Source organism: Poecilia formosa, unplaced genomic scaffold (assembly GCF_000485575.1).
Source record: "Poecilia formosa unplaced genomic scaffold, Poecilia_formosa-5.1.2 Scaffold182, whole genome shotgun sequence".
Taxonomy (NCBI): Eukaryota; Metazoa; Chordata; class Actinopteri; order Cyprinodontiformes; family Poeciliidae; genus Poecilia; species Poecilia formosa.
Window position 1 is genome coordinate 88,324 of NW_006800121.1, and position 21,350 is coordinate 109,673.

The window sequence follows — 21,350 nt, forward strand, 5'->3', positions numbered from 1 at the left end:
CTCTGTGGTGCTAAAAAGTTAGTTTTGTCTTAATTTCAAATGTACCAAGATATTTACCAAAAATACCAAAAATACTTGTTTGCTGAAGGAATTATTTCCTTAAACACGGAAGATGGATGGAGTTTTAGTCGTTATGCGCACATTTTAAGACATGCCAGGCAAGAAAAATGTTACTGTTTTATCGCGAGATTTATCGAAGTTTGAGGCTGTAACCTGACAAAACGTGAAAACGGCGTGAACACTTTAGCAAATTAACTCCATTTTCAGAAAGCCTCACCGAAATGTCCCTCTGTTTCTCTCACTCCTCGCCGGCTTTGATGAGGTATCCGTTGAACGTGATGTAGACGTCCACGTCGTCGCTGTAGATGGCGTTCTCGCGCTCCCTCTTGAACAGGCGCACCCACACGGCGTCGCGCGGCCGCAGCTCCAGCATGACGCTCTGGCTCTGCATGATGGAGCGGTCGCTGGGCTGGGCGTAGACGATGGCCCGCTCCGTGTCGTTCTGCATGATGTGCAGGTACGTCTCCTTGAAGTTCCACGTGTGGATGTTGACGTTGAAGAAGTAGACCCCGGCGACGCGGCAGAGGAACTTCCCCTGGAACATGTCGAAGTCGCCGTCGAGGTTGACGAAGACCGTGTCGAAGACCACCGCCTGGTAGGCGTCGTCGCTGTGCAGGGACTTCCGGCGGGCCACGGAGAAGGCAGAGTGCGGAAGCTTGCAGGGGTCTCCCGGAGGACCCGCGTGGCCTTTGCTGCCCTTTGACCCCGCCACGCCTTGGGCCCCTGGAGGGCCTTCGTGTCCGACTTTCCCTGGGGTTCCTCTGTCCCCACGATCTCCTTTGTCACCTGAGTGAGGTTGGTGTGAAGACCAGAGGTGGGTAGAGTAGGCAAAAACTTTACTCAAGTTGAACATATTTTTACCCAAGTAAAAGTAAAACGCAGCCGTACAACAAATTAAGAGTAAAAACAGTATTTAGTAAAAATGCTACTCCAAACAGTCCAACAGTCATTTAATACTAAAACATGACATAATCAGATGTATTTTAAAGGCCAAAATGAAAATAATTCATATGTATAAGATAAATACAAAATATCGAAATAAGTCAAAAGAAACATTTTTCCAAATGTTTCAATATAAAACTTTTGAAACCAACAAAAACTGCAGATTTGTGTCTGTGTCTGGTTAGTATTTGGTTAAAATTGCTGACACAATTTTACTCAGTGATGCATCATAACAAAATCATTCAAGTAAAAAATCTAGCATAATATAAAATACTCCTAAAAGTAAATGCAACTGAACACCTAGCTACTAAGACCCACTGAAAATGCATAAAAAATACTTTATTGGAGAAAAAAATTGAAGGAAATGTCTCTTTAAAAAAAAAAAAAAGTTTACTAACAAAAACAAAAAAACAAAACAAAATGCAGAGCAAAGGCTAATAGAAACCGACTCTCTTGCTCTCCATCAGCTCCACATCCTTTCATTTCTGAAAAAACTCCACCCTGAGGTTGATCTGTCTGATCAGCAACACTGAAAGTGAACATTCCTGTAGGAAAATGAGCAGGAAAATGAGCCAAGTCATAATAACCAATCCGCACACGCACACAAAAAAAAACATGAACACGTCCTTCTGTGGGCGGCTTTTAAACGAGGCAGCGCTTCCAAGAAAACCCACAAAACATCCTGCAGCAGACGTGGACACGGGGAGGTCACGCGAGACTCGTCTAATGTTTTGGTGAAGTTTCGGCAAGCTGTGGGGAACCGGTCGGCACTTAATTTTTACTCATGAATCCAGTAAGCAGAATTAAGTCTCTATGCTCCACAAATCTGGAACAAAAGTTCAGAAAACTGCAAAACAGCTGAAACACTGAGTTCCTTTAAATCAGGGCTAAAAAAAACACACCTGATTAGCAGTAACTCGAACATTGAGCACCATATCTGATTTGTATTTGCTTGATAATTTTATATTTACTGCTTGTTTCATAATGACTGCATTATGATATGGTGATGTTAAGCACTTTGAACTGCTTTGTTGCTGAAATGTGCTGTAAACTTGACTCTATCTATTCCTCAAATTAAACCTGTAGATTCTTTATTGAAGACATCAGAAGTTCAAATATTCCAACTCTTTTAAAAATTACATTCTTAAATGAATATAAACTCAAAGGATTTTTGGCTCTACGGTAAGAACTGGGCTGATTCAAGCACTGCATTGCAAAAAATATTCACATTAATTTGTCACATTTTAATCAAATCACAAACTTGATTATCTGATTAGAATTTTATGCAGTAGAAAAACACAAATTGACACATAAATACGAAGTGGACGGCTTCCAATTTGTTTTACAAGTAAATGTCAAATATTTTGTTGAGTATTCCCCAACAAAATATGAAGGATATGTGAATCCTGATTAATCAGGTTTGTGGAGGAATACTCTCTTTCAGTTAATTTCTAATTTCCGGCTTTTAAAGAAAAAGAAAAAGAAAAAAAACACGTTTGCAACAAGTCACCTTTCAGTATAGTCATGTTGATGTACGTGCGAATCTCCGGGACGTGGCCAAACGCCCCTGTCGGAGGATCTCCGCTGCCCTCTGCTGGCGGCATGTGGTCACAGCATCTGCTGCAGGGAGCGTTGGGAGGAGGAACCGTGACCCCAGGAGAGGAGGAGGAGAGCAGGAGGAGGACGACACCCAACATGGCTGCCCTTAAGGCTGCAGAGATATGGAGATTATTATTATTATTATTATAAATAGTTACAATACAGGAATGCATAATAAATAGCTTCAGACAAATGCTGTATGTCCTTAAAAGTATATCACTTAAATAAAGGCTTTTCCAACTATGTGCCAGGTTGAATGAAGAGAGACTAGGACACTTTCTAGCACATGATTACGTCATAATCGTGTGCATAAATATAATCGATCTGAGATTGTAATAATGTTTTTAAATCAGGCATGTAGAACTCAGTTTGATTTTGGGCCAAATCAAGATCATAAATGATCTTTCAGAACACCGGTTGTGTTATAATCTGTTGCTAAAACCTGTCAACAAAATGTTAAAATATAAATAAATTCTTTAAATTAAGCAATATTGAGCATCTTTTCAGTCCTTCCAGGATTTTGCAATTGTTTTTGGGGATTTTTTTGCAATAAAAATCAAGGTGTTTGGTTTCTAATTTTGAAATATTTGCACTTATGGGAAATGCGACTTTGTATTACTCACCGTATCAAAAATGTAGGGATTTGTTGATTTTGTGTGAATTTCCACGATAGTTTGCAGAAAAGTGGAGGGACTGATTGATGTAATTTGGCAGTAAACAGATAAAAACTGCTTTGATTTGATAGATAAAACAATATTTAAGCACACTGTTATCTTGACGGTGCTATTTATGTCTCCCTCGACATAAAAAGTTAAGGCGGGCCAGATTTGGCCCCCGCGCCTTGAGTTTGACACACGTGATTCAAATCATTTTCCAGGATGCCATGATTTTACCTGGTCTAATAACTCTTTAAAAAAAACAAAAGGAAAAACTTGGGGTTTTGAAGAATAATTTGAAGGCAAAAAGAACCCCGCAACCCCCCTAAAGGTTTTTATAAAGTCAAATAATCAGGAATAGCAGTAAATAAATCAAATAATCAGCAACTAACTTGAGAAGAATGATAGAAGTTAGAAAAGTCTTTTTTTCCCCAAACTAATTCCAAGATTATAAGTTCAAATATGCACATATAAGGTATTTAGTTTAGCACTGGAGGATGTTTTTCTTTGTTGTTTTCACTCATCCTGGTTTCCAAAGCCTTTGATGTCTATCCTCCCAGGGCGGCACCCCAGAGAAGGGCGCCACATGACAAAAAAACTAAACAAAACAAAAATGATGTGCAAGCTAAAAGAGTATCTGTTACATTTTGCGTGTCAATGCAGTGGGAATCAGTGCTGCCCCCTGTATCTAGTGTGAGTACTGCGCTGACATCGGCAGCTGATTCCCACCTTAAATTAAAGGAATATTCTGACAAATTTTTGAAGGAATCTTCTGGAATATTTGATCAAAATCATACGTATCCAGACCAATCGGGTCTAGATAGGATTTCTCTACTTTGAAAACATATTTTTGAGTTTTATGAGACATTTCTTCTAGTTCAAGGAAAACAAAACGGAACATTTTCAGTGTTTTCTTGGGTCAAGCAAGACAAAGATTGAGCTATTTGCCCACAGTAACTTGACACATAGTTGAAGGAGTTTCAGCTGTTTCAGTTTTCAAACACAGTGCTGGTGGTATTGTGCTGAGGGTCTTTTTTTTTGTTGCAATTTTTCTCACTTTCTCACTGTAGTTGGTTAAATAGCCATTGATGTGCTAATACATCATATGAAGTTTGTTTTTCTTTCATGTTGAAAGTACGCCTGGTTCCTTGCATCATTGTTGTTGTTTTTTTTTTCTTGTTTTCTTTATTGTTACATCTCTTTTCAACCCACATTAAGTCCAGTCTGGTTCTGTTAAAAGTTAAAGATTTTCTCTCCACTGTCACCACATGCTTGATTAGGAGGAGGCATCGCTGCAAAGATAGGTGGCTTTTTACCAACGTGAAAGAAGAAGATGATCAAATGACGACATATTGCTTTATAATTAACATAAAACCAGCCTTCACGTCATTTAATCTGAAACTTAACACACTGGAATGGATTCTGTATAATTTGGCTTGAGTTGGACCAGTTTGTCCTCCAGAAACGACTTTTAGTTGAACTCGGTCCCTGATTTAAGGAATTTTTTTACTCAAATCAAATCTCACACAGAAGGAGGAGTGCAACTTGTTTCAGTCATGACCAGATGTGCTGGATGGATTACTTCTTCTTTTTTATGTCCAAACAACAAGCCCTTCGGGGTGAATGTTTTCATTTAGTTAGAACCTGATCGATAAAAAACTCAACTTTCACTGCAGTTTGCTCAAACTAAGCTAACCCAGCTCGTCCCAAAAACTTGGTTGTTTTTCCCATTTCATTCGAACCATAAATCTACTGTGGAGATTCTCTGAAACACAGATGGCTGCTCTGTGTTTATCACTAGCACATTACATAACAGTGAGGTTGTTTTTTTTTTCTGAACGCGTCTCCTAAACAGCAGTCTTCTGTAACAAATCCCATATACGCAGCCATGTTATCAAACCAAGATTTTAAAAATTTAAAGAAGGAACCGCCTGCAGCTTCCCTTTCCTACTCAGTAGTTTTTTGTTTTGTTTTCTTATTTTTCAAAGCATGTCGGTGCCATGCCGCAGTTTTGCACCTGCAGCTTAACAGACTGATCACCCAGACAAAGTGGACGTTAGTGATCCTCACCTCGGCTTCAGGAGGCAGATTCCCGAGTCCGCAGCTTTCCCGTGTTTCTGTAAGAGTGAGTGAAGTTTCCCCGAGAGTAAATCCCTCTTTCTCCTGATCCCTCCTTCATGACTGTTTATGCAACAGCAGCATCCAGCTGGTGATCAAAGCTCAGCAGTTTCCTGCTGACCCCTGAGTTAAACAGAGCGACAGCGTCGTGCGTTTTTCCAATAACTAAAAACGTGGGGTATGATTTCCATGCCTGATTGTTTTGAAATGTTTTTAATCACTCTGAAAGCGCCCAGACTGATGGGAAAATCTCACTTCAACTGCTGCTCAGGTTTAATGAAGCCTTGACAAACACTTTCTGGATTGGACACACAGGAAGCTGCTCGTCGCTCCCTGGAGGGCCCGCCTTTCTCCCGTGCTGAATTCCTCTCAAATTTCCAGAGAGCCAGCTGCAAGGAATGAGGGAATCCAGCGGAAAGACGAGGGGAAACAGAAAGGGAATGTTTTGATTAGCTCTGGAGTCGAGTTTTGAGTTCAGCTGCTTGGAGGGAGGAAGACTAAAAGCGTTCTGTTTGGGTTATCTAAACTACTTCTATCTGATAAATGGCAAGAAAATGAGACCAAATTCTTTTTTTATTTTATTAAATTCAGAAGTTTGCATCCACTGAGATCTTTATTCCCAGATTATGATGCTATGGATTTGTACGCTTCTGGATTAATTCACAACATTCGACTTAATCTAGATTTACCTTCCTCAGATATGCTGTTTTCTGATTGGTTAACCCACAAAATTTAAGGAAGAGACTTATGCGTCTTTGAGATTTTGCTTCATCCCTGGGCGTCATTTCACATCCCTAAGTTTTAATTGTTTCATGTCTTCACACAATTATGTCCTTCAGACAGTTACGGGGAGCAGACCGGGCTCTGCATTTCAAAGATGTATAAGTTTTGGTGTAAAATGTTCAAATCCACCTCAAAAGAAAAGCTAAAGACTCTGAAGTCTTTAATATCAAAGCAGCAGGAGGGACTGGTGCGCTTCTCAAAACAATTCAAATTGTTGGGGAAGAAAAACATAATGAACGGATGTTAAAGAAACATATCCAGACATCAACCAGGAAGTTAAACGTTGGGCAAAAAGAGGTTTTTCAAATGAACAATGACCCCCAACCAGACTGCATGTGAAAACACACAGAACGTTATCCACAAATTGGTGTTTTTCTGGGCGCTGTTTCAAGCAAAATGAACAGATTTTTTTGACATTTTGTACAAGGCTTCATGCTTCATGAAAAAGTTTTCAGTATTCTCCTGGTTGCTGTATCAGAGCAACACAAACTATCTGCTGTAGGGTTTGTTTGGAACCGTACCAATCGTTGGGTGAAGGGTGATCTCGGTGTAGATTGTTTTGGTTTTGGTTCTAGCCAAAAATAGCAACTTATTAGTCATGTATAAACCCACTTGTTGCCCTCTGAAATCCTCACCAAAGTCTTAACGCTGCGCTCCAGTTACCTGGGAAGTGGGAACTCGGAGTTAAGAAGTGGGAATTTCAACATGGCGGCGCCCTCAAACGTAATTTAAGCAAACAACAGTTTGAATTCGCTCAGTTTTGCGTTTCAGGGCGGTACATGTAACGTTGATGTTAGACGTACTTTTACCACGTGTCTTGTAAAATAAACACGTTTCCCACCACCACTACTGCTGATGCGAGGAGCGGCAATGTTGAAACGCAAAGTCGTAACTGGCGGGGAGTCGGAGTTGCTCTCAGTTTCCCAGTGGGAAATCTGGATTGGGAACATGTAACAGTCAGGATTTTTCCGACTGAGAAGTCAGGATTTCCCAGTTCAGAGCAAAACTGGACGCAGTATTAATACCATATTTTTCGGACTATAAGCCTCTACTTTTTTCCCACGCTTTGAACCATACGGCTTTTCTGTGGATTTTTCTTCAACCACCAGGGGGCACTTTAGCAGGAAGTGAATCATTGGAAGTCAAAATTGGAACAAGCTCTTGTTAGCAGCAGACACTACGGAGAAATGTTTTCAAACTCATACCCCCTCATCATGGAAACAACAGGAAGAAGTTCATGTGATGCAGCTTTCAAGTTGAAGGTTATCGATCTGGCAGTACATATCGATAACCGCTGCATGTAAACTCAGCGTGAACGAATCCATGGTTCGGCGTTGGAGACACAGGGCTGTGCTCTTAATAGCAGATTGTGGAAAACAGAGCGGCGGAGATACCAGTGGCTGATAGTCTGCTGCGGCTGATAGTCTGCTGCGGCTGATAGTCTGCTGCGGCTTATAGTCTGCTGTGGCTTATAGTCTGCTGTGGCTTATAGTCTGCTGTGGCTTATAGTCTGCTGTGGCTTATATATGTATGTTTCCAGTTTGTTTGTTTGTTTTTTTTTACTTTGTGGGTGCAGCTTATAGTGAGGTGCGCTCTATAGTCCGGAAAATACTGTGCTTTGAACATTGCAGTGATGCTGTTATTATGAGTTTAGTCCAAGTTCCTAAAGGTCCCCAGCTGCATGTCGACTCTCAGTCCCCACGCACCTGATGAATGAAGTCAGAAGCTCCCACCTTGCAGTGGAAGCATTTTCTCCTCCTGTCTGCAGACCACAGCAGAATTTGAAGCTCATGCAACCGACTCACAAGAAGCAACAGAGCAAACAGCTGGGGCCTGCGGTCAAAAGTAGATCAGATATTCGCATTCTTCTGTTGATCTCAAGGGTTAAGAGATTTTTTGTGGTGAAATTAAGATATTTCCACACCCCGAAGCCCCCTCCGACCGCAACCCCACTCTCATTTTTCTTCAAGATATGTTGTTCGGATGCATCAGCGTGATTAGAGGGGAAGTGCATTCAAACTGAGAAAAGCAGAGGTGAGCTCAAACTTCAGACCTCAAAGCATTCTTGTGGTTTAGCTCGGGAAAAAAAAGAAGAAAAAAAAGACAGAGAGCCGTTGAGAACGTTTCGTCTGGCTCCACTCGGCCTGCAGCACACGTATGCAAGAGAACATGCATGCGAAACACAAGTCTTTCTCTCTCTCTCTCTCTCTCTCTCTCTTTTTTTTTCATGTGCTTCTATGTTGCAAAGAGGGAATTTTTTATTTTTTTTTTGCGCATGTTCTGGACTTGTCTGAGTGTTCTTGAGAAACTTGTTTGTCCCTTGCGGTCGCTGTGGCTCACAAACTAACAGGTGGCGCTCATGTCCGGGTCCGTCCTCCGTCCTGTCTGTCCGCTGTGGGTTAGAGGTCCAAAACAAGCCCCGACCATCATCGCTCTTTTCTGCGCTGTCATCTGGGATTCATAGCTATCAAACTCGTTCGCACTTTTGACATTTTTTTTTAGCCTGGACTTTGACTGGGCCATTCTGACACATCATCTAAACGCCTACATTTTAGCTCTTGCGGTCGCTGTGCTGCAGAAAGACAAACCTCTGCTTTGTTTTCATCTTTTACATCCTCTTTCTGTCTGACCTGCATTGAGAACCTTCTTACACATGTTGGACTTGTGACCATATCAAACAGATCTCTTTATTATTTTTACTGTTCATCAACTTTCTCCCTGACCTGCGTTCTGAGTTCGTTGATCTCCATGATGCTGTTGCTTCTCCCTCAAACCTCCACAGCCAGAAACAGAACTGCTGGATTTATATTGACATTAAGTGACTCTCAGGTGGCCTTTTTCCCCAGATTCAGCTTCTATGCGTCACAAATCTGGAACAAACTTCCAGAAAACTGCAAAACAGCCGAAACATTGAGTTCTTTTAAATCAAGGCTAAACCCCCGCCTGCTTGGAGTTACATTTTAACCATAATAAATTAAATATTTACCAATATATATGATGTCTGCTGATGACAAAATGTAATGTCTGTTTCTGGTTTTCTCAATTGGTGATTGTATGATGTTTTTATGACTTTTTATTTTTGTCTTTTGATGTAAAAACAATAAAAATAAAATAACTTTGAACTGTGTTGTTGAAATGTGCTATGCAAATAAACTTGATTGACTGATACTGGAAAAACTAAGACATGAATATTTTATTCTCCACAGATCCTCCAACATTTAAAAATAAAGGCAAAGATATGCGGATCCTCTGTTGTCTTGGAAATTAAACTTTTCGATTCTTGTTGCTTATTTATTTTGTTCTCTATTTCTTTACAAAAATCTTCTGCATTTTTTTTATTTAAGACATCAAAATGATCAAACAATCTGATCCTCCATCTAGTCATAATATCAAACAACAACCTTAATGTCTTTTCTTTGTTTTTCTTTTCTTGATGGGTCTCATTGCAGTTTCTCATGTCTTTGTGTGATATTTATGTTAAAATTAAAAATCTAAAAATAAAACTGGAAAATAAATTCCACCCAGATTGGCTCTGATTAATAAAATAAATAGGTCACGTGGTTGTATTTTATTTAGAGACCTGAATAAAGGGTGCTAAAAAACAAAAACATAAAAAAATTATATTTAATTAAAACCACTTTAATTAAGGTTTTAATTTCAAAAGTGATTGAATCTTTTTATTATTATTATTATTATTATTATTATTATTCTGTTGTCCTATCAGATAAAATCTCAACACAACTGAAGCATGTGATAAATGCGGTGTGGGGAGGGAAGAAAAACATGTGTATAAATATATTTTCAAGGCTCTGCACATGAGAAAAACAGTCACGCTTCATATATCTGTGGTACATCTGACCACACCAGCACAACTCTGGGTTCCTGCGTAAACGCCTCAGTATAGCTGTCAAAATTTCATCTACGCTTCACACAAAAACTAAACATGCAATGATTTTGCACAGGTGTACAAATGAATGTGGCAACTGCTTGCTCTTTTGCAGATATTTACATTCCTATTTGGTTAGACTGTTTAATTCTGTGAAAATAAGACTGTTATTTTCAGATTTCTACATCTGATATAAAGCTGTGTGAATGGGTCTGAATGCATTAATATCTAAAACAGCACCTGGGGGGGAAAGAGGTTTAATTTGCACTCGAATGTATCAGAATGACTTAATAAGCTGTCCTGATAAGATCAGTGTGGGGAAGTGTTGTGCAAAAAAAAAAAGACGAATGGTAGAAATGTTGATGAAAACGAACATCTCAGGTGTTTTCGTACTTAGATGGCTAAATATGATAAACTGTCTCGGGTGAGCGGATGTCGCTGGTTGTGTCAGAGTTAAATGTCAAACCACACTCTAATACATACGCTCACTCGCACACACACCGCCAGGACCACCTGACAGGACATGTAAACACACACGCCCACGCACACACACACACACACACACACACGCGCACACACACAGCTCTCCCACACTCACTCTCAACACATGCCCACCCCTCAGCCCTTATTCCACATCGACACAGGAAGTGACTGGGTGACCCATTTCTCGGTTTTCTTCGGTCTCTGTATAGATGTCACCGTGAGCAACGGAAACGTGCCGCGCGCGCAGAGAGGAGGAGTGACAACACAAATATCATTGACCTCAGTGACTTACTAAAAGCGAGCTGCTTGGTACGGAATCTGCTGCACCTGCTAACCTGAACATAGCAGGTTAGCAGCACGCGAGGTGATTTAAATGTAAAGATATGAGGTGGCACCAAAAAGGAACAACAAACCCAGCTGGCTTTCTCTGAGCTAGCAGCGCATCGGTGTGGACGACGCTCGCCTCCTGAGATTTTCTATCGTACGGCGGGGGTGTAGATAGTAGGAGTGATAAAACATCAAAAGTCTGTCATGACTCAATTCTGGAGCAACGCTGTAGTCAGATTGATATTTGAAGAACCAAAGAGTGTCTAAAAGCAGCAGATTCCAAGACAGAGAGAAGAAAATATGTGTTTTTGGCATAGCATGGTAAAAACGATATTTCATGAATGAAATGCGACGAAAGATCGTCATAAGAAAAAAATGACGATATTTAATCTGTATTTTTCCTCCTCTCTGCGCGTACAGCACGTTTCCGTTGTATCCAGGATAAAATCCATTATTTTCCTGTCTTTTGAGAAATATATTAGCACTTTTACCGGGGTCCATAGCACTCCTCACCCGTCCTAGACTCACTTAGCACGTACCACTGCTTTCATGGTAACTTGTTAATGTTGGTTTCTGATTTTTATAGCCAGATAAAAAGATAATGTCACTGCTTTCTAAAGGAATCTGTCAAAGATTTTAGCATAATAATGCCAAAATCTGACATTATTATGAATTTTCTAAACTTATTAGAGATCCTTTAAAATGTCGTTTAAGAGTTGTGAAATTCTGCATCTGGTTTGATAACCTGTGACTGACTGGTGACTTCCCAAGGGTGTACCCTGCCTCTCCTCCAGCCAATACTGGAGACTGGCACCATCACCCATACCCGACCCAATTGGTTGACGGAAGGTCTATTTGTAAAACAAGAACATCTTTAAAAGCTTTTTGATGTCAAATTGTCAAAAAGAGTTGTGCCTCCCATGCACCCTCAGGCACTGTCTTCCCACGTCAAATGTTGTTTGTCTTTTCTTTGGACGGACTGTACTGAAACGAAATTTCCTTGTACTTCTCTATGACGACAATAAAAGCATTCTGAATCTGCAACTTTGGTCAAATCTCTCTATTTGTGAAAAACAGTAGGATATTGACTGGTTTGGCTTAGAAGAATTATCTCAGCAAGGGCACCATTTATACCAGGACCAACAGCAACTGTTGTATTTGTCTTTATTGAGGATAAACTTTGATAACTAATTAATGCAGATCAAACAACATAGTACAGTAAAAATTAGCAGTGAAGTTAAACCAGCACAGATTTATCAGCTTTTTCTTCCCCTTACATCTATGCAGCTCCTAGCAGCTCATTTATTAGGTTTCACCATCTTAAAAATTTCTCATGATGTGAGAAATACAGTTCAGATCACCTCGTCTATATTATATATTTGAAAAAAAAAGCAGCCACAGAAAAAGTTGATATAATAGTACAAAGGATTTTTCCCAGTCTGATAGAAGAATAAAAGCCATTTCTAGCCTTTACAATAATGCATTATCAGTATTATAATGGACCCCTACTTGTGGCTCAGGATTTGCATATTCACCTTTTTGCAGATTTTATCTGTGGAATGTGATTCCAAAATATTCGCAGAAAATTCGTAGTAAATTTGCCAAACTGCAATTATTTCATTGATCATTCCAAACTATTCAAAAGCAAACAAAGCTTGGGAAGCTGAAACACCAAGAGACAATGCTTCTTGATACACTCTTGGCTGGTATTTAGTAAGAACCCAATGCAGGAGCCTCATTCATTCTCCTTGGAGCTGAAGACGATTAACACTGTGGGTGTTGGTTTCTGCAGTAGTGCTAAGATGGCTTCCACTGTGCTTATCAGTGGATATTAAGGTGCATTTGGTGTTTCAACTATTTAAATAGGTAGTTATAGGTGTCTTTTGGGTGGGGAAGGTCTCAAGCATTTGCAGATTTGAGCCACTTATGGACCATTGTGGTCTCAACCTCCTGGGAATACCATGGGTCTGCTGCAGATGGTCTATGTTAGTAACGAACCCATGGTACACTTACAAATGATGCTGCAGCCTCTAATATCTGTGTTTCTAGACAGCTGCATGTATTTTGTCCTAGTTAGTTGCTGCGCCAACAGAGGAACGCCATCATTTCCCAACACGTCATCTGGGAACAAGCATCTTTTTATTGTTTATTTCTGTAACTGCAGGTGACTCAACACACAGTTAGTCTTCAATAAACTTACATCTTGCTCCTGATGACCTTGTTTTTATCCAGAAAGGTTAGCTGTAGTGCTAGGCTAACATTAGCATGTTTACTCTCTGTTTTGATGTGACTTGTCACCGTTCTAGTTAGTCATGTGTAGACAAAGCTAATAGAAAAATCCATTCTGTTACTTCATGAGCCTATAGGGGTTTGCTTTGCAGAGCGGGCCATGTGACGCAGACAGAATGGGGAGATGCAGCAGCCAGTGCAGTCTCTGCTAAACACTCAGGTTGTTAGGGAAAACCCACACATGTTAGATCATATAAATGATATGTGCAACCTATAATACAATTTTGCAAGCCAAGTACACAAAAATAGGGTGAGATTTGTAAAAACTGGGGATGCAAAATGCAAAATGGCCGCAGTATCGGTGGCTGGCTTTCCTCAGGGACTCTTGACACCATGAGATCAGACAGGGACGTCATGAGTAAGTTTATGTCAGTTATGCTTTCTATGATTAAGAGATCTGAGATAAACCACACAAACTTCTTCCTTTCTTCTTCTCCAAACCACTCTCAACCAGATGATTTAAAAAATTGCGTGGGCAGCAAAGTACACTTTACTGTCCTCAAGTAGTAGACAGTAGATAGACTACTTTGCGTCTATTTTTGAATTTTTGTGACAAATTGGGCTTTTTTCCCCCCTGTTTTCTCTCCTTAGAAATACTTCTTGAATTCCTCCTAATGATGAGTCAAAGTTTCTAAGGTCAGCTTTTAGATGGATTTGTTACTGAATGTCATTTGTAGCTCTTTAAGCGTCAGGTAGCCGGTTCTGAAGGGTTCCACGGGCATAGAGGAGGATCTGCACATGGCGCCTGCAACAGGCTGAGCAGCTGAGCTACTGCCTGTGTCTGTCTCGGCAACCTCCATCTGCTGGCTTTCAGATGGCTGCGTCAACGTGGAGGGATGAGCTGATGGAGAAGAAGGAGGACGAGAGGGAAGGTGGAGAGGAAGAAAGAAAAGAGGGGAACTATGGTCATTCAGAGCCTCCTCCCCTTCCCTGCTAATCACTCTCCACGTCTCTTTCATTTCATCTTCCTTCATGATGCCAAAACCAGAGTCGGGGCTCTCTGGTTCCCTTTTCAGACTCTCATATTCGGGATATGAAGCCAGGGGGTCGCACAGGGGGAAGTGCAGGCCATGGATGTGGGGAGCGTTCTGGAAATTGTCTTGATAGGCGAAGTAAGCCGGGTTGGAGTCGGTCCGAGCCGAGCCGCCGCCGGAGGAGCTGGACATGAAGTAACCCACATTTGAGAAGCTCGACAGGGACGATGAGTTGTAGATGAGGCCGTTGTTGTTTGAGCAAGAAGTGGGGTATCTGTGGAAGTGAAGAAGGGGGCTTGTGGCGATGGAAGTCGGAGATGAGGAGGACACCGCCTCATTCCAGTCCTCGCACACCACGACATGGGAGATTTGGTCGCACGAAGGGGTGACGAGGAACGACTGGGTTCCTGAAAAGGGATTAAGCCATTCCTGCAGGGAAAGCAAAAAACAAATTCAGGTTCAGGGATGACAAAAGCGCATTAGTGTGTTGATTGTGAAATTATAGTGCCTTGAAAAGGACCTTTTTTTTTTTACATTTCAGTGATGTTACAACCACAAACCTCAGAGTGGTTTACTCAGATTTCATGAGATCAACACATAATAGTGTATAATTATGAGTTAAAAGGAAAATCACACCTTTTATTTTCAAATAAACAAAAACCTGATAAGTGTTTTGCTTTCATTCCCATTCATCCTCTTTACTTCCTTTATAAAGTTTGACACGAGCCACTTAGTGAACCAAGCAACCACCCAATCAAATGGGACTAAAGTTCAACTTTTGCCTTTTCTGCGAAACACTATGTGTGTGAAACAACTAACACTGCACTCAAACCCTGAATACACCGCCCATATTGTAAAACATGGCAGCGGCTGAATCACGATGTCAGGATACCTTCCTTCAGCAAAGACAGTAAAGCTGGACAGCATTGATCACAAGATGGGCAAAGTTAAACCCTGGAGGAAAGACTGCTCTCCCTTTTCTGTTTCAATCAGTCTTACTCTTGTAAGCACACACACAGACACTGTCATTGCATTGAGAAGATAATAATTACTTTCAGATTTCCCTGGTGGACGGTGTGGAGAGTTTGGAAGTACTCCGAGGGATTTGGTAGCGGCTTCCCTTTGAGCAGCCTGAAGGAAAACAAGCTCAGTATTAGCTTAGACACGGCAACACGGCAACACACCCTATTAGGATGGTGAATTACTTACCCCCGGGTCTTGTAGTGGGCCAACACAACGATGACGGTGACGAGAAACAAGCCGAGGGAGAATAAGCTCCACCTCACTGTGTTCTGATCCGATGGCGAGTGTGAATGACCTGGTCAGACACAGAAAGTTGACCAAACCCAAGTTAGAAACCATAGAAAGAAACTTGTAGGAGAGGTGTGAGAATAAAAAATTGTGTTTTTGGTCAATGAATGAATTCACTTTTTTCACCTTTCAAATCCCCCCAGGATGTTGTCGGGCTCCAGTCGCTCCAGTGGCTGCCGGGTCTTCCCACTGGATTGACTCGGACTCTGGCGTCCAAGCGGCCCTTTAGTTTCCCCGCCTCAGTCCTCAGCTCTTGCTCCCTTGTGGAAATATTTCTGGAGTCCTGAGAGATATTAAAGTCAGTGATCAGATCTACGACAATATCAGCTGCATGAAAGTGAACACTACCCCATTTCATCACACAAAAACATACAGTCACTAATTTAAGCTGCAGTTTAAGCTGGAAGTGAAAGCAACAGGTGTCGGCATCAGACTATAGTAAACTCACATGTTGGCAGACTGCAAAGAATAACAAGAAGCACATTTTCTCAAATGGCTTTCGCCTATGGTCAAGAGATATGGATCATGCCCCAAAAGATAGAGATTCCAGATAGAATCTGGAATCTGGAATCTGGAATCTAAATTCCAGATCCTCTACAGCCAGACTTTGCCTTAGAGATAAGGTTGAGATCTGTCATCTGGAGGGTCTTGGTGCTTTTCTTTCTTTCTTTCTTTCTTTCTTTCTTCCTTTCTTCCTTTCTTTCTTTCTTTCTTTCTTTCTTCCCTTTTATGTCAGGTAAACGAATGTATGTCTCTGTTCTGTAGTTTCTGTTGTGATTTTATGCGTTGTCTTCTATTGGATTAAACTGCAATTCTGTGACGTCAACACGCATTGCTGTTTTCTTCTGAGTGACTAGACGTGGCTGCCGCGAGAGGACCCGGGATCATAAATGAAGAGAGAGAGCCAAACTTTTTCAAAATTAACTAATTCATAGAAATCTTCCTTAACAGTAAGTAGCACGAGATCGCTATAATATTCAGCGATAATATTGAGGTTCCATGTTTCCCTAACATCCTACATTTGGACATTAACAGAATGGACAGGAAAAGTAACGGAACTGTGAACACTAAGTGCCACTTTATGCCATCCAGGTTACTTCACTACACACTAACATCACACACTGATGATGCTCAAGGACACGACGACTGAAACAGACTGAGCAGGAGTTCAAACCGGCAACTTCTGCCGCCTCACCGTCTAACGGCTGAAGTAAGAAACTAATACCTGAGGAAGCTTTGAACTTTCATTATTTTTCCGTTTTTGTTGCTATTTCTAAATCAGCCTGGATACAGAGGACTCACCCGAAGCTGCAGTGATGCTTTCTAACAGTGAAAACTGAAGGAACACGACTAAAAAATGGTTTATTTTCTGTTCTTGTCATTGCCTTAGCAGTTGATTTTCATTTTTTTCTGTCCTTTCTTTGTATGCAGAAATTTGAGAGATAAATCAGAAGAAATCCAGAGTAACATTTAGATTGTATCCTTGCCGCCGTTCCCAAACAGTTGAATCGGTTCACATGGGATCGAACCTCCCACCCCCCCGGAGAATCTCGGTTGAGCAAAGAAAAAAGCGATTGCACACTTTGACAAATCTGGACAAAACAGTGACTGAACAAACCTTTGACTCTTCAGCTTGCGTAAGTCATATTTCTACCACATTGGTAAGTTTTACTCAAGTTTTCCCCAATATTTCTTTTTAAATAAACAGATTTCAAGATGCAAACAAGTGTAAACGTGTATGAATGTTCTCACCTTCCATTGCTGTTGTCTCTGTTTGATCTGAAGCTGAAAGTCGAAGCCAGAGGTGAAATACATTGAGACAGGATCCCCCAGGCTCCATGATATCACGGTGAAATTGGCAGTGATATTGATCCCAGGAGCTCCTGGAGGATGCATTTTAACTGTATGTCCACAGACAAACAAAACAAGATTCAACCAACCATTGCACAAATACCTCAGGCCAGACTACAACAGGGAGAGAGAGAGAGAGAGAGAGAGAGAGAGAAAGAGAGAGAGACAGAGAGAGAAAGCGCTAAGAGGGAAAGCAGCTCACTGTGTTCCCCTGGTTTGTAGTTTGTGATCGTCTCCACCTGTGTCCCGTTACATATCAGATAGATGCCTGGCATCACGTCATAACCAGAGAACTTCTGCGCAGAAACCGTCACACAAAAAAATTTACTTATAAGCAGATAGGAACAGGATTTTCAAGGTTCCAACCACAAGCTTCTGGTTGGGTTTGACCAACACAAAGTGGTGAATGACTGTAAAATGGAAGTTGGCCTCGCTTTGTGTTCAACACAAACTCCAGCGAAATTAAATATGAAGCTGTTTAAACTTTACCTTTAATAACATAAAGTTACCTAATTTTTAAAGTGGAATCAGTAATACTTTTATAACAAATTTATATCAGTAATAATTTATTGGTTAATGTCAAGTTGTCATAACAAAGACATTTTGAATAATGTCAACTTTGTATTAAAAGTGTCATAATTTACCGAATGACGCTTTATGACAACAGTCATAAATATTCATGAAGGCTTATTCATGTTCGTGACAGGTGTTATGTCATGTTAATGAAAGTGTCATGTCAGCCTTATTCACCCCCTTCAAATAAAGTGTTACCCTATAATGTGATAAAATGTAAAAAAGTTAGAAGACTGCTTACCGTGTTTTCAAAGACAAAGCTGCAGCCCAGAGAAGAATTTCCATGTTGTTTCAGTTTGCAGCTTTTCCTGGAAAACAAAACCAAAAAAAAACATTAAACTTACAGCTTCAACTTTAATCAGCAAAAAAAAAAACAACACAACAAAACAAAACAAAAAAGAAAAATCACAGAAATGTTCTCTTTTCCAGAAAATGTCTGTCATATCTTACATTTCTAAGGTCTCTTCTCCATTAGACCAAAATAACTTCTTTCCAGAAATTGAACAGTTTTCCGCAGAACCAAGCCCAGCTCCGGTCCAGCTGCAGCTGACGTTGTTAACTAAGTCATTTGTGCAGACGAGTCCTTGAGATGACAAACAAGGAGATTAGAAAGGTGTCCTAACAGAGCAGTGGACTCTCATTAGGCTCAAGCAGGAACTAGTTTTAGTTTTATTTATCTGTTGATTTTTGGTAGAAATAGAAATAAAAAATAAACAGTGATTATCTGTACTGGGTGAGGCTTTGTGAGAATGAGCTGGAATCAGAACCATCGAGATCCACAGGGACCACAGCATCTCCGCGGCCAGCGACATGACTGAAGAAGAAGGGCAGAAATCAGGTGAATACCAATGAGACTAAACAAGAAATGTTTCTCTCTGTAACCTGTTTCTGAAACCTGAAAGCCCCCCTACCCCCCAACAAGCCCCTAACCAAAACCAACCAAAGTCAGCACAAAGTTGAGCTCTTTTGACTGAATACTGGAACAGCAGAAAGCAAAAACAGTCATCCTGAGAGGACAAGCCAAGAATTTGCATGATGCGTATGATCCGCTCTTTAAAAATCATTAAACAACAATCAAGATGACATTTACCAAATTTCAGTCCAGCTTGTAAGCTGTCACATCTTCCTTGTTTGGTAGCCTCTCTATTCTATGGTGGACTGTTCTGATACCGAAGCGCCAGTGTATTCCAGTTCACAGCAGACTCTGTGATTCCTGAGTCGTTCTTAAGCATCCTGACTCATTTCCTTCGCTTGGAGGTGACGGCTTGCGTCAGAGTGGAGCTTCGACACGCCTGGGTGTTCTGACAGCACCAGCACCGAAACCAAGTTTCTGGAATGGACTTGACATCATCCCGATATAAAAACGTGCAGACGTATCTTAAAAGCCAGGCATTAAATCTATCTTTAGTATTTCTAGCCACAACTTCACCCTGCTGGACAGAATACTGAGTTTTACCAAAATAACATAAAGCTTTTGGTAAAGGTTTTACCAAATGTCCAACTTGCACAGACCTCATTTATCTAAATACTGGCATGAGGTTTAAAGGATATATATCTATATATATATATATTCATATAGATTTGACTCTGTGTGCATTAGAGAAACTCTGCATTAAATTTACAGTTGTTCAACCAATTGTTGTATTTAAAAACATTCCATGGGTTCAGATTGAGCAATAAAAATCAAACATTCATATGAAATTAATGAACTTTGTAAGTCTTCTATAACAGAAAGAGCTCCAACTTGACTATAATGACTCACTTTATCCTGTATTACCACTGTAAACCAATTAACATCACGCTCCATAAAAAACAGGGACTACATTCAGTATCATTTAGCGTCGGGTTTTTTTTACAAAGATGCCATCGGCTATGAATGGAAAGTCTACATGTCATCACTTTAAGTCAAGCAGACAGAGAAGAGTTATCTCACCACTGTGACCCAGAACTACACCATGGTGTTGTGTTGTAAAAGTCATAAGTGCATTTATTTAGACATTTGCACAGAAAACAAGCTGAATTTGACTTTTCGCTTTTGCATATTTGTTATTTTCCCGAGCAGAGTTGGGAAAAGAAATTTAAAAAATTACCTTATGTATCCTGATAGCAGGTGGTTGGAAAGAGGAATGACATCCTCGCTTAGTCCTCCTCTGGCCTGATGATTAGCTTTCTCTAATTTCTCCTTTCTGCACCTCTTTCTCTCTACTAGAACAGACTGTTACATCAGCTCTCCCTCTCTCTCTGTCTCTCTCTCTCTCTCGTCATTCTCGCCCCTTTTCTGTTTTCTTCTAAGTGCCCAGTGACATTTTCCACTTGAAACCACAGCTCACAGGTCTTACAGGAAGCTTCAACAGCGGTGAGTGATAGTGAGAAGGGACGGGCCGGGTTTGGTGGAGGTGCTGCTGCGTGTTGCTGGTGGGGCTATTTTGCTCGCCTCTTCCTCCTCCTCCTCCCTCAGCAGCAGCAGCAGCAGCAGCCATGCAGTCACCATACCTGGGCCCCATCACATGTTTTAAGGTCATAATAATTGTACTGAAAGCAAGAAACGCAAAGAACCACCACATCCTGTTTCAATTGCAACGTAAAACAAGGGGCTGTATGCACAGAAACTCCATGTTCTTGTGAAGTGGTTTGCATCAGCGAAACCCGGCTTAAAAAAGACGATTCAAAGGAGTGGAGAGGCAAAAACGACCAGATTTAGAATCATGATAGGGGGAGTATTTAAAAATAAGATCTCTCTCACTCGCTCGCTCTCTCTCTCTCTCTCTCGCTTTCTGAAACTCACTGAGCTGTAAAGACTTAAAACCGCTGCTGTTACAGCCACAACCACTGCAGATGCACATAAACAACTCTGGTTGCTTGTGAGAGGAAAACAGGTCGACAGTTAAGGAAGCAGCCTTCTTGTTAACCAGAGGTCACCAAACATTTTAGTGCAGCGACCAGGCCTATAGCTGCGTCCACTGCAGTGGAGCACGAACTCAACGATGGATGGAGCTAAATGCAGGACAATTTTAAACTTCTTGTCTTTGCTGCATAAAATCCTAAATCTTACCAAGTATTTTTTGACCTAGTTTCTGGTGCATAGGATCTTAGCACACTTGAAATAAGGCAAAACTAACTTACAAGTAACTTTTCAGCAAGATATATAATATAGGAGCTTGTCTTGAGTAAATAATCCCTTAATATCAATGATAAACTACCAATATGGCATATTATTTCACTTATAACATGAGAACATTTCACATTTTGTGTAGTACCAAAAATCATTATTTTCTCAGGTTGTAGGATAACATAATTAAATCACACTAAGTTAAAAAGATAGGTAAAAAAAATCTTATTACTTTTAGGCTCCCAGCCTTCCTTGTATTTTTCTCTATTATTTCTCTTTTTTCTGTTAAGTGTTTTATACGTTAAAAAGAAAAAGAAAGAAATTCAGAGAAGTTATGTAAGGTATGTAAAATGCATATAATGTGAAAAACTTTCACTTTTTCATCAAGA

At 40.6% G+C, this 21,350-nt stretch overlaps 2 protein-coding genes across 3 annotated transcripts; both read right to left on the minus strand.

The window, feature by feature from the left end:
- Positions 1–277: 277 nt before the first annotated feature.
- Positions 278–5,662, minus strand: c1qtnf6a (C1q and TNF related 6a). The gene is made up of 3 exons (XM_007565677.2): positions 5,328–5,662; positions 2,513–2,713; positions 278–846 (listed from the first exon to the last, which is right to left on the minus strand). Exons 2-3 carry the CDS (start codon positions 2,697–2,699, stop codon positions 299–301), a joined length of 735 nt encoding a protein of 244 aa, XP_007565739.1. The 5' UTR covers positions 2,700–2,713; positions 5,328–5,662; the 3' UTR covers positions 278–298.
- A 6,341-nt stretch (positions 5,663–12,003) lies between these two features.
- il2rb (interleukin 2 receptor, beta) lies at positions 12,004–20,249 on the minus strand. 2 transcript variants are annotated; one of them, XM_016678358.1, is made up of 10 exons: positions 19,943–20,249; positions 18,583–18,666; positions 18,303–18,435; positions 18,094–18,160; positions 17,482–17,575; positions 17,181–17,329; positions 15,546–15,711; positions 15,327–15,435; positions 15,170–15,248; positions 12,004–14,546 (listed from the first exon to the last, which is right to left on the minus strand). In XM_016678358.1, exons 2-10 carry the CDS (start codon positions 18,662–18,664, stop codon positions 13,788–13,790), a joined length of 1,638 nt encoding a protein of 545 aa, XP_016533844.1. In that variant the 5' UTR covers positions 18,665–18,666; positions 19,943–20,249; the 3' UTR covers positions 12,004–13,787. The 2 variants fall into 2 exon arrangements, with proteins under 2 accessions (XP_016533844.1, XP_007565740.1); XM_007565678.2 differs by having other exon boundaries at positions 15,555–15,711; positions 19,943–20,248.
- Positions 20,250–21,350: the final 1,101 nt, after the last annotated feature.

Excerpts from the sequence above, each read along its gene's own strand:
- c1qtnf6a (XM_007565677.2), bottom strand. The coding sequence starts at position 2,699 with ATGTTGGGTGTCGTCCTCCTCCTGCTCTCCTCCTCCTCTCCTGGGGTC. Across the intron at positions 847-2,512 it reads CAACATGACTATACTGAAAG|GTGACAAAGGAGATCGTGGG; the intron begins GTGACTTGTTGC and ends AACCTCACTCAG.
- il2rb (XM_016678358.1), bottom strand. The coding sequence starts at position 18,664 with ATGTCGCTGGCCGCGGAGATGCTGTGGTCCCTGTGGATCTCGATGGTT. Across the intron at positions 17,330-17,481 it reads CTACAAACCAGGGGAACACA|TTAAAATGCATCCTCCAGGA; the intron begins GTGAGCTGCTTT and ends GTGGACATACAG. Across the intron at positions 14,547-15,169 it reads TCCACCAGGGAAATCTGAAA|GAATGGCTTAATCCCTTTTC; the intron begins GTAATTATTATC and ends CTTTCCCTGCAG.